The sequence below is a fragment of the Carassius carassius genome, chromosome 19, assembly GCF_963082965.1.
Source record: "Carassius carassius chromosome 19, fCarCar2.1, whole genome shotgun sequence".
Classification (NCBI taxonomy): Eukaryota; Metazoa; Chordata; class Actinopteri; order Cypriniformes; family Cyprinidae; genus Carassius; species Carassius carassius.
This window is the reverse complement of record NC_081773.1, coordinates 23,407,499-23,420,606: the sequence shown is the minus strand read 5'-3', so window position 1 is coordinate 23,420,606 and position 13,108 is coordinate 23,407,499. Positions and strand designations below refer to the sequence as shown.

Below are 13,108 nucleotides of genomic sequence, written 5' to 3'. Positions count from 1 at the left end.
CCTGACTATATAAGCTTAAATGCATTATTTTTTTATTTATTAACAATACACTCAGTATTGCATAGATAAACAAGTAAAAATAAAATTAGCTATTACCAAAAAGGCTTTAATGCACCGTTCTTGGAGGTCTATTTTGACAACAAGGCACTACTAACACCATGCAACTATACAGTACTATAGAGGTACTCTTAAAAATAATGCTTAGTTGCTATACTTTTTTGCTTTAATGCAAGGATTAGTGATTAAATAATGTTTTGGTTGTTCAGGTGATTGCCAGCATTTGTATTTTTATGCAAAGAACAAGATTAAATGTGTCTCTACCTTTTTACAGCAAACTACAGATTTGTCTTAGAAATATTTAAGCATTGTGATTAAAACTACTAGAATTGTGAACATTGTGTACACCTATAATTATAACTCTCTAATTTTGATATGAACATAGATGGAGGATGGATGGATACTCGTTCCATCTTTGGACAACAGATGCACATGACGATATCCTGTAAAAAAAAGCTTTTTGTTATTTGCAAGAAAGCCAATTAATTTTCAATGATTTTAGAGTATAGGCCTAAAGACACTGGGTCTCATACACTAATAATAATATTTGTTCTACATTTTTATCTTAAATTAAAAAATAGAGAAAGTGCAGGCTTATTGATGAATGAGGATTTCTGTGTGGAAACATTCACACACAGGCTGTGTTTGCATGGTCATTGAATATAAGACCCAGTTTTTTTTTACATATATTATTATAGGCCTACCTGGTTGAATACTGGTAAAAGGTATAGTGTATTGCCCTATGAAGTCATTCCTTGATGCTTTATCATAATCTTCAACTACAAAACGCACCAGTGCCAGCTCAGGGGTGTGGATTGTAAACTGCAATGTTTCATTCCAATGTGGATTGAATCCTGTCCAGATAAGAAAAAAATGAGGAAAATCACTGCAAACAGCAGGACATAGGATTCCTATGGTTTGTAAATTAGGGAAACTTGTCATCTTAACAGGTCATGTATATTTCCACATTTTTAAAGTTACAAACAAATACTTTATTATGCACAGTTTCCAATGGTCTCTCTTAAATTGGCAACACTTAAGTCCATTTAATCCAGTCTAGAAATTCCCTCACCATTGTTGTCAATGTATTTGGTTTCCTGTTTGGCTTGATCCAAAGGAACGCCAAAAATTTCCACCCTTACCAGGGGGTCTACAATGGACCATGCTTTTTGCTTTACTTTAGGGAGCTGTTGTCCACTAATAACCTAAAAAGACAATTAAAAGACTATATATCAATATAGTCTATATATATAATATCGAAAATAAACTTGCAGAGGGAACACAAACATTGTTTAATACCTTAACATAGAAGAGTAGAGGGTGGTAATCATTACGTTCCTTAGGATTTTCAGGATCAAAGAGTCTCTCTCTTTTGCAAAGGATCTCAGGTTTTAGGATGTAGCCACTGCAGCCATTCTGAGTAAACAACCCATCATTAAGATCCATTTCCATCCCTGCTGTCTGGAAGTTTAATGCAACTAGGAATCAAAAACACATTAAAGTAAATATACTGGGCACTTTACCACACATTAGTTGCATTTGCCTGTTCCTTTTTACATAGTGTTTTTTATGTCTGCCATGCTCACATTCTTCCACTTAGTAGCACTGACATAATGGTGTGTAATACAATATCGACTATACTAACCAATCTGGCATCCCATGTTCCACATGTCTACTGGACAGTAATTTGATGAATCCGTCCTCATTCCACTTGGATACACTCTTGTCAGCTGCCTGGTATTATGCAGCACAAAATCTGAACCTAACAGACAAAAAAAAAAGTGATTCCACAGGAAGAATTACAGCATACAAGTTTGGAACAATGTGAGATTAAAATATATCCAAACTATCCTTTTAGTAAGAATTTCTAACCTGCTTCTTTTGAATATTTACGTGCTTTAGACTCAGAGAAGGATGACATCTCATTAGGCTTAGCAGAGGTGCGGGAATGCTCAAAGCTGTGGAAGTGTACACTCTTACAGAACATTAGGTCTGAGAGCTCCTTGCATAGATTTTGCTCTGATTTCTACATGGGCAAAAGCAAACAATCAAAAACAATATTGAACAACGGGGTGGAAAACACAGACTGCCCCTTTCCTCAGTTCTCAATATTTCCACTGGTACCTTGCCATTTTTTGGTGGAATCTCAGTAACTGGACTGTCCGTTTTCATTTCTGCTGCCTCGTCCTCATCGCTGACTTCATCTGAGGGGTTATCTGACACGTTTTCAAATTTCTTCCCTTTTAACAAGATTTTCCTCTTAAGTGCCTGAAAGAAATGATGCAACAAATAGTCCTGCTTGACATTCCTAATAATATACAGGTGCTGGTCATATAATTAGAATATCATCAAAAAGTTGTTTTATTTCACTAATTCCATTTAAAAAGTGAAACTTGTATATTATATTCATTCATTACACACAGACTGATATATTTCAAATGTTTATTTCTTTTAATTTTGACGATTATAACTGACAACTAAGGAAAATCCCAAATTCAGTGTCTCAGACAATTAGAATATTGTGAAAAGGTTCAATATTGAAGACACCTGGTGCCACACTCTAATCAGCTAATTAACTCAAAAACACCTGCAAAGGCCTTTAAATGGTCTCTCATTCTTGTTCTGTAGGCTACACAATCATTGGGAAGACTACTGACTTGACAGTTGTCCAAAAGACGACCATTGATACCTTGCACAAGGAGGACAAGACACAAAAGGTCATTGCAAAAGAGGCTGGCTGTTCACAGAGCTCTGTGTCCAAGCACATTAATAGAAAGGCGAAGGGAAGGGAAAGATGTGGTAGAAAAAAAAAGTGTACAAGCAATAGGGAAAACCGTACCCTGGAGAGGATTGTGAAACAAAACCCATTCAAGAATGTGGGGGAGATTCACAAAGAGTGGACTGCAGCTGGAGTAAGTGCTTCAAGAACCACTACGCACAGATGTACAGTATGCAAGACATGGGTTTCAGCTGTCGCATTCCTTGTGTCAAGCCACTCTTGAACAACAGACAGCGTCAGAAGCGTCTCGTCTGGGCTAAATACAAAAAGGACTGGACTGCTGCTGAGTGGTCCAAAGTTTTATTCTCTGATGAAAGTAAATTCTGCATATCCTTTGGAAATCAGGGTCCCAGAGTCTGGAGGAAGAGAGGAGAGGCACACAATCCACGTTGCTTGAGGTCCAGTGTAAAGTTTCCACAGTCAGTGATGGTTTAGGGTGCCATGTCATCTGCTGGTGTTGGTCCACTGTGTTTTCTGAGGTCCAAGGTCAACAAACTGTATACCAAGAAGTTTTAGAGCACTTCACGCTTCCTGCTGCTGACCAACTTTATGGAGATGCAAATTTTATTTTCTGACAGGACTTGGCACCTGCACACAGTGCCAAAGCTACCAGTACCTGGTTTAAGGACCATGGTATCCCTGTCCTTAACTGACCAGCAAACTCGCCTGACCTTAACCCCATAGAAAATCTATGGGGTATTGTGAAGAGGAAGATGCGATATGCCAGACCCAAGAATGCAGAAGAGCTGAAGGCCACTATCAGAGCAACCTGGGCTCTCATAACACCTGAGCAGTGCCACAGACTGATCGACTCCATGCCACGCCGCATTGCTGCAGTAATTCAGGCAAAAGGAGCCCCAACTAAGTATTGAGTACATGCTCGTACTTTTCATGTACATACTTTTCAGTTGGCAAGATTTCTAAAAATCCTTTCTTTGTATTGGTCTTAAGTAAGTAATATTCTAATTTTCTAAGATACTGACTTTGGAATTTTCCTTAGTTGTCAGTTATAATCATCAAAATTAAAATTAAATTTAAATTTTTGAATGGAATTAGTGAAATAAATCAACTTTTTGATGATATTCTAATTACATGACCAGCACCTGTATTATTATATAATATAGAATTTTTAACAATTTAGAAATAAAATAAATCAACACTTCTGAAGTGAAAATGTTTTATATAAAGTTGTTTTAAATATTTTATATAAATGTTTTAAATATTTTACATAAAGATTTCAATAAAAATTATTATCTGCATAACAATTGAAGTTAGATGCTACAAAATTTGCATTGTACAAAAAAATTTTTATTTTGAGATATAAATGAGAAAATGCCAAACTTAATTTGGTCTCAGTCTTTTGGACCCCACAGTATTAGATATATATAAAAAAAATCAATATCCTATGATAGGTGAAATGAACCTGTTGTCTTTATACGTGACAATTAATATTTGATGAAAGTACCATGACTATAAGACAATAGATCCATAGCAGTCATCTATGTTTTTCAAAAAGAAGTAAGGTAAGTTAAGTGCACCACTAAGGCACTGAAGAGCTCACCTCTGGGGATGGCAGTTCACTGGAGATTCCATCTGCTGTGTTTGTGAGTAGCATATCACCCAGAATGTCTCTGAAATATCGAGCCATGACTTCCTGTTGCTCTATGCTGCAGTGGTTTTCAATGGACACAATGAGTGGATACTCAGACGCCTAAAAGTAGGAAAGATGGTAGGATTAATACATCTAGAAATAGATTATGTATCTGTGCAAATAATTAATATTAACATCAACAACAATATTATACATCATTAATAGACATTAATATCATTAACGCAAACAAAGTAAATAATTATTAATGGATATTCATATTCATATATTTTTTCAAAAATATAGATCACCTTGAAGGCATAATTTGCTATAGTAGTAATCACATCTTTGAGGAGAATCTTAGTTGTCAGTGTGTGTCCATGATAAACTACCGGCTCCCCATTTGATCCATTCCAACAGTCTACTTCTACACACCTGCAGCCTCGTTTCAGTGCCCTTCAGAGGTTCAACCCAGCACAAAAAAACAACCACTGTCATTAACACAAAGAACATAATGTAAAGCATTCAACTAGGCCAGAGATACCCAAACCAGGACCCACAGGCCAAAGTTGGCCTGTGATGACCTTTGAATTGGCCTTTTGTTCCATACTAGAGTTAAAAAGCAACATTCAATCTTAATTTCTAATGTATGTTTTGTCAGGATCCTGCCCTGACTGTCTTGTCTTTGTTTAATGTTTCTTTGTTTTGTGTCTAAGCACATGGTTCTGTCTCTATTTGTGTCTGCCATGTGCTCCTCTTGTCCCACCTCCTTGTTTCCCCTGGTCACGCCCCCTTGTTTAAAGTGAAAGTGAAAAAAAAGTGAAAGTGGTGTGATATACAGCCAAGTATGGTGACCCATACTCAGAATTCGTGCTTTGCATTTAACCCATCCAAAGTGCACACACACAGCAGTGAACACACACACACACAGTGTGAACACAAACCCGGAGCAGTGGGCAGCCATTTATGCTGCGGCACCCGGGGAGCAGTTGGGGGTTTGGTGCCTTGCTGAAGAGCACCTAAGTCATGGTATTGCTGGCTCGATAACTCAAACCCACAACCTTAGGATTAGGAGTCAAACTCTCTAACCACTAGGCCATGACTTCCCCTTTTCTGACTATTCCTTGTCTGATTGATTGTTTTCACCTGATCCTCATGTGGGATGCTTCATATATTGGGTTCTCTTTCCTTACGTCTCTGCTTGTTTGTTTTGACGTTTACCTGTTTCTTGGCCCAGAATTTATCCTTTTGATCTTGCTCAAATTATTTTTTGATCTCATGTTTAGTTAATTTCCTCGTTTCCTTTTTGGTCTTCACTAGTTCTGTCTAGTTCATGTTTTTTTAATTCTAATCTAGTTTTGTTTCTCCTTTTTTTATTTAACTGATTACTACTTTGGATCGTTTTGGTTTTCTTCTGTTTTCAATTGTCTATTTTGTTTTGAGTCTCGTCCTGTTTTCATGTTTTGTCCTGTCTTGCGTAAAAAAAAAAATAATTCTTTTTTTTTTTAATTATGAAAAAATATAAAATCAAAAGGAGAAACAAAACTAAATCAGAATAAACAAAATCAAAACCTAGACAGAACTAGAGAAGACCAAAAAGGAAACGAAGAAATAAAAATAACTAAACTAAAATAACCAGATTCCCTGGCCACTGACCACACAAGCAGCTACCCTCTCTCACATTCAAGTCTCTGGTTTGGAGTCTCTGGCGGCTAGACTGTCTGACATCTGAGTGTCACTTCAGGTTACGGGTTCCCTGTGTGCTTGCCTGGTCCTTCCTCTGGAGCTTCCTCCTCCGTGCTTGAGTCTGTGGCCATCTCAGACTGTCTCAGTGGTCATACCTCCTGCCCCTGTTGTTGTCTGCCCTGCCCCTCAGCTTGGACCGTTTCACTCCTCATTCCCCCTACTGTTCTAGTCTAGGTTTTGTTAATAAAATACCCTTGTCTGCTCACTTACTTTTGGGTCCCATTTCTTGCAGATCTCTGACATGGTTTTTGCCATTTAAATTTGTGTTATTTTGAAGTGTTACAAAAATAATTATGTAACATAATTGGATATTATACTCTATTTGGGCATCTCATAGCTAGATAGTTTCAAATTCTATTATTGACCAGAAATATTATTACATGCATGAGATGTTACTGCTTTAATGGTTATAAAATCCTTTCCCACAAAAGATACCACTGAAGATCTTTGAAAGTAAGTAGACACAAGACAGTATTACCATAAACAGGCAGAACTCACTGGATGTAGGCCTCAACGCTGCTTGGTCCTTTTAACTGGTCCTCCATCAGATAAGTGTTGTGTGATGAGGAGATGTAATAGTGGGCGAGAGGTTGGCTCATGTCCTGAAAAAGGTTCTGCCGCTCAGGATTGAAGATGGATCCCTCAGGAGACGTCAGGTACATAAGGAACCCATTGACTGACATCATGTGATTCATTCTGACTGTACCATACGACAAAATGAAACATCTGTTGTCTTCAGTTATTACTTAATTGTCATGAGTAAAGGACCACTTCACTGTTGCCTATGCAGCAATCTAGATTAATTGCTTCTAGATTAACTACTCCATTATTATATAAAAAAAAAAACATCCAAACAGGCAAATAAAATAATTTTTCAATGAAATTTAACTCTTTTATATCTAAAGCAAGGATCTTCAACAGGGAATATATGATCCCTAAAGGGTCTACCATTTACTACTTAGTCTCAAATGTTTTTTTTTTAAGAAAATATCATTTAAAAAAACAAATTAATTAAGCTATATAAACAATATATTAAGCTAACTCCAAGCAAAGCAAAATTTATTATGCCTACACATTAAAATGTACAAATAAAATTGATCAGAATAAATTGTAATATTAATTATATATTCATATATAAATCACAAAAATTATAACTGAAGAGTGAAGTATAGCTGTTGATGGAGGATCATTACCTGTGTCTACAGGCTCATAGCGGTCAATCAGCTGAAGGGCATGTTCATAACTGCCCTCCCCCTCTAACTGCTCCTCTCTCAGAAACTCCTCCAGATCACACTGGGATAGACTTTGTCCATCACTGGAATAATCCTGGAATAAATCCAGCACCTCTTCTCTCTGAGTAAGCATTTTATAAAACTCCACAAACTCCTGATCCTCCAGGGTTTCTGACTTAGACTTATCTGCCAACTGTGAGAAAGCGTCAACAAATGACAATGAGGTACAACAAGGTGAAAATTTATGATCAAAAATCACATAAGCCACTCATAGTTACCATAAAAAGACATAATGCATGTTCTTCATTCATCTCCACGTTCATCATTTTCAGTAATTTTTTTGCCTCCTTAAAATTAATTCTGCCATCCTTGTTTAGATCTCCTTTCAAAAACCAGTCTGAGATCCATCTGAGTGGAATGGTTTAGGTTGATAATTAAAGTTGATAGTGAACAGCTGGACTTCATTAACCTATCTATCTGTCTGTCTGTCTGTCTGTCTTTCTGTCTTTAGCATTCCATCCATCTATCCTTCATCCATCCATCCATCTGTCTGTCCATCTATCAATCCATCAATCCATTTAACTTTTTCTTGATATTGTAACATTTAAAAGGGGCAGAAATTAAAATTTTCTTAACAAGGATACTGGTCAAGTTTAGTGCTCTCATCCATGTTCTCCATGTTCTCCATGAGGGCTCCAATGCCCTGAATCCAGGCCTGAGCTTCCTTTGCTGAATCAGCCACCAGGTCCAGGTTTCCTCTTCGGCCGCGAAACACCAGAGTGAAACAGCGGTCAGCGGGAAACTCATCTGCCACACTAAGGAGTGCCTCTGACTGATGTCCCTCACGAACAGCCTCCACATCACTGATGGAGACTGGAAAAAAAACGCAAAGAAAATATAAGCTTTTGTTTTTGTTTAGAGCACTTCTTACAGTTTTCAAAACTGTGAACTAGTGCTTGAAAAGGCAAGCTTCATTATTATTAATTATTCAAGCTTTCTATTGTTCATAGGGAAGCAAACAAGCTCTGGACTTCCAACTATTGTCATGTCAGATCTACTTCCCTCAACTACTTATAGTACTCACCATAAATCCAAAAGTACTTATAGTACTTTTGGATTTAATTCCAAATTACCTTGAAGTACAATCAATAACTGCTGATACTTCAAGACCTTTATTTTCTATGCAATTGCTAATGGATTCGTCACAAATTAGATGTTTTGTTTTTGGCAGTCCATACATATTTTCTTAAATAATTCAGTAATGTTTTTTATAAACATTTATACACATTTTTTTGATAACTAGACCTGCACAAACGTGATTACTGAAGCATTTAAACAAAAACATCAGCTCAATAAGTGCGTACAGGTAGAATAAGAGTTTATTGCCCAGCTGGATTTATATGCAATAGTCTTGCAGTCTTCCTGAAGTTTGTAGTGCCGCGGACGCTTCCACATACGAGACTTCACTTTGCGCAGAAACATGCCTGCTTTCATGGCTTCAAGGTTTTGATGACCCTGTTCACCTGTCAGAGAACGAGAAATGGCCTTTAGCGATATTCAGAAACACCAAGCTTATTTTAAACACAACACACACACAGGATGACTTACAGCATGTTTGAGGTGATTCCATTTTCTATTTGTTCAACCTTTCTGCAGACACAAATGAACATTAATGTATCACCATCTCATCAAAAATTTCACATTTCAGTCTATAGACGCTAAAGACCTGGTTCTCATGTGTGGTTTGAGGTAGTGATAGTAGCTTCTTGATGGGATGATGTTACAATTTTTGGGTAGTGAAGTAATGAATAATAGTGAATTGATACTGTAATACTGTAACATGTTATTGACAGCCGGAGGTTGTCCAAGATGTGCGTGCTCAGTTAGATTAGTCAGTTAAATCAGATTAGTTTTGTAGTAAGATGTAGTAAGATAGATTGAGAATTTGCGTATTGAGAATTTCCATGATGCTCCTTATGCACTATGATGAAACAAGAGCTTAAAGCTTTTTTGTCAGTGAGATCCCAGACATGCCAAATAAAATCTAGAAACAGGCTGATTGCATAACCATTGTAGCCTATTTTACAATGGGGAGACAACTTTCTAGTTAATTTCTCCAAAGGTTAAACATTTCAGGCAGAAGTAAAGCGGTGCAGTCAGGCGAGTCATGAGTCATGGCTAAATACGTCTCAGAGATCCACAAGATCCTCTGCTGGCATCATCGTAATGTTCTGTTATATCCCAAGTGGATAAAGTAGAATCTAATTTTGCGCTTTCCTGCCATTATTTGGTATTAAATAAATGGATATTGTATAGCATTACAATAATTCACTTTGATCTGAAGCCTAAATGAAGCCATTAGTCAAAAAAATAAAAAATCAATTGTTTTCTTCTAAATGTGCCTTTACACAATCCTAAAATATTGCAGTATTAACAGAGTCTTAGTGCAAACGAAGACCATATTATGCTCTAATGTGAGCCCCTAATAATAGTAAATGCTGACAAAGTAATGTTGTAAACACAGCAAATATAGACTGGAGAGGACTGCAGACTAAAGCAAAATACTGAGGAGTGACTCAGAAAAAGAGGATAAAGAGAACTCACCAGATTAAAGGACATCTGATAAACTGACATCTGGTGGAACTGAAAGAGCTACTCAGGGAGGATGGGCTCCGCTGCCTTTGGCTGCTGCTGCATGCGAAGGGCTGTGAAAACAGAACTGCAGTCCAGGCTCCTTCCACTGTGATGCATAGCCAGCCTCACCCCTTCCTCTGCCTCATTCCTTCCTAGACACTCCCACTTTTCCTTTTTTTCCCCCTGCCTTATTAGGTGCAATAGTCTGTGTGTTTGCTCCAGCAAAAATCATTATCATAAAAAATAATTCTACATTAATTACAGAACAATTAGAAACACTCTACGTTATAAAAAATTCATGAGTTTTAAACAATTTTACACCACATAAAAAATATTAAAAATCTACATAGAATATTACACAAAAGACGCAATTTGCACAATGTACATTACAATAAATAAATAAATTATAGAAATATAAATAGACTATAATGTCAAGTAACCTTTATTTATATAGCGCTTCAAACAAAACAGATTGTGTAAAAGCAACTGAACAACATTAATTAGGAAAACAATGTCAATAATGCAAAATGACAGTTAAAGGCAGTTCATCATTGAATTCAGTGATGTCATTATCCAGCTCAGTTCAATTTTAAATAGTATCTTTGCAATCATTTGGAATCAAGTCAACGATATCGCTGTAAATGAAGTGTCCCCTATAAGCAAACCAGAGGCGAAAGCGGCAAGGAACCAAAACTCCATCGGTAACAGAATGGAGAAAAAACCTTGGAAGAAATCCGGCTCAGTCGGGGGCCAGTTCTCCTCTGACCAGACGAAACCAGCAGTTCAATTCCAGGCTGCAGCAAAGTCACATTGTGCAGAGGACTCAACTGGTTCCTGTGGTCTTGTCCCAGTGGTCGTCTGAGACAAGGTCTTTACAGGGGATCTGTATCTGGGGCTCATCTGGTTGTCCTGGTCTCTGCTGACATTCAGGGCTGTAGAGGTCCTCTCTAGTTGCTGATCCACCATCTGGTCTGGATACGTACTTGATCCGGGTGACTGCAGTGACCCTCTGATCTGGATACAGACTGGATCTGGTGGCTACGGTGACCTCGAAATAAGAGAGAAACAGATTAGTGTATTAGTGTAGATGCCATTCTTCTAACGATGTAGCAAGTACATCGGGTGTTATGGGAAGTGTTCTAGTCCAAGTGTTCTAGTGTTCTAGTCCCCAGCCAAGGATCTGCCACCCGCAGTTGATTTTGATATTTTCCTTAATAAGTTTTCCTTAATCTTCCTTAAGCATAAAGGAGTAACTGTATTTAAAATGGATGAAAAGAGAGAGTCCATAGTCTCTGTTACATCATCAAGTTGTTCTAAGGTTTTGGATATGCTAAGGAATTGGGATTAGGAAGATTACTTACAAAGAAGTCTTTTGTGGTAGAAGTGATGATTCTATGTCACGGTTCATGAATTGGCTGTCTCACACTGAGGTGTCTGCATGAGTGTAATTGTGTGGGTGTGGTTACTCGTTGTGTTGATTAGTGTCACCAGCTGTCGTTGATTTCACCTCCCTTTATATGCCAGTAATTTCCCTCTCATGTTGTCAGATCGTTGTGGTTGTTCCTCGGTGTGCATCCTGTTCTCGTGTCTCGTCAGCCCAGTTCTTCGTGTCGTCTGGATTTCGTCAGTTCTTCATGTCGTCTGGATTTCGCCAGTTCCTCGTGTCGTCTGGATGTTTCACGGTTCCTGGGTTTCTCTACACGCTCTTCACCACACCACTACCGGATCGCCATCTCGTCCCTGCTTCAACCACCACCTGATTGTTTGTTCCCGACCTGTGTCTTTATTCTGACTTTCATTTATTAAACCTTTTATACTTGCACCTTGCATCCTCTTGTTATTTCATCACAGATTGATCTGACCAAACCATGGATGCAGCAAGCACTTCCCAGCTCAAGGATTTCATCGCTCACAGCATCTCACGTATTGACCAACAAGAAGAGAACATTTCAGGCACAGGTTGTACGGTGCAAGCACTCGTGAAGCAGGTGTCTGAGCTCACCCAACAGGTACAACTTCTACGGACTCCCACTGCGCTCCCCACGCTGCCCGTTCCCCCACCACCAGTGCCTGCAGCAGCAGAGGGACCAGAGCCACGCCTACCCACACCAGAGGGATATTCCGGTGAGCCACTTCATCCACTCCTGTCCGGTAAAAGAGCAGGCCCGGTAGTAAGTATGAGGCTACTATCGGGTGGGATCTCCGCCGAGAAGACCTCATCACCACCATCGACCCTCCTCCCGGTAAGACTGAGATGGCGAACGTCGACACCCTGCACCAACGCACTACTGGATTCGGGAGCGGAGGGTAATTTCATGGACTTTAAACTGGCTGTTCAACTTCAGATCCCCATCACTCCTCTCTCGCACCAGATCACCGTCAACGCACTCAATGGACAAGAACTTCCCCGGATTACACATTCCACTGAAAGTATCACCCTCATCACTTCTGGCAATCACACAGAAACCCTCTCATTCCTCCTCATGGAATCACCACTTGCACCAGTGGTTTTGGGACACCCGTGGCTCTCTAAACACAACCCCCGGGTCGACTGGTGCACAATTTCCACATGGAGTAACCACTGTCATGTATCCTGTTTAGTGTCTGCCTGTCCCTCTGTGTCTGGTTCTGTGTTTCAGAGTAAGGCAGCGGATTTGTCTAACATGCCCGCGGAGTACCTCGACCTGAAGAAAGTGTTCAGTATGTCCCGTGCTGATTCTCTCCCTCCGCATCGTTCCTATGACTGTGCGATAGATCTACTGCCAGGTAAGACTTGGCCTAAGGGCAAACTTTACTCTCTTTCTGTTCCCGAGAGGGAGCCCATGGAGAAATATATTTCTGATTCTCTGGCCTCTGGGTTCATCCAGCCTTCCTCTTCTCCTGCGGGGGCGGGGTTCTTTTTCGTTGGAAAGAAGGATGGTTCTCTGCGACCATGCATTGATTACCGAGAGCTGAACAACATCACGGTAAAGAATTCTTATCCTTTGTCATTGATGTCTTCAGCTTTCGAGAGGTTCGCATCAGGAAGGGGGATGAATGGAAAACCGCTTTTAATACGCCCAGGGGGCACTT

The 13,108-nt window shown here is 39.0% G+C and overlaps 1 protein-coding gene across 1 annotated transcript; it reads right to left on the bottom strand.

The window, feature by feature from the left end:
- Nucleotides 1-147: 147 nt before the first annotated feature.
- LOC132095414 (1-phosphatidylinositol 4,5-bisphosphate phosphodiesterase delta-4-like) lies at nt 148-10,145 on the bottom strand. The gene is made up of 16 exons (XM_059500381.1): nt 10,007-10,145; nt 9,011-9,052; nt 8,767-8,925; nt 8,047-8,275; nt 7,681-7,810; nt 7,364-7,595; nt 6,669-6,870; nt 4,736-4,880; nt 4,398-4,547; nt 2,182-2,325; nt 1,930-2,083; nt 1,703-1,819; nt 1,357-1,535; nt 1,130-1,262; nt 762-911; nt 148-500 (listed from the first exon to the last, which is right to left on the bottom strand). The coding sequence occupies exons 2-16, from the start codon at nt 9,030-9,032 to the stop codon at nt 412-414; spliced, it is 2,235 nt and encodes a 744-aa protein (XP_059356364.1). The 5' UTR covers nt 9,033-9,052; nt 10,007-10,145; the 3' UTR covers nt 148-411.
- Between the last annotated feature and the right edge of the window lie 2,963 nt (nt 10,146-13,108).

Bases quoted from the DNA above. Each gene is read 5' to 3' on its own strand.
- LOC132095414 (XM_059500381.1), bottom strand. From the start codon at position 9,032: ATGGAATCACCTCAAACATGCT. The intron at 8,926-9,010 runs GTAAGTCATCCT...GTTCTCTGACAG, and splicing joins GGAATCACCTCAAACATGCT to GTGAACAGGGTCATCAAAAC. The intron at 1,536-1,702 runs GTTAGTATAGTC...TTTGATTCCTAG, and splicing joins GAACATGGGATGCCAGATTG to TTGCATTAAACTTCCAGACA.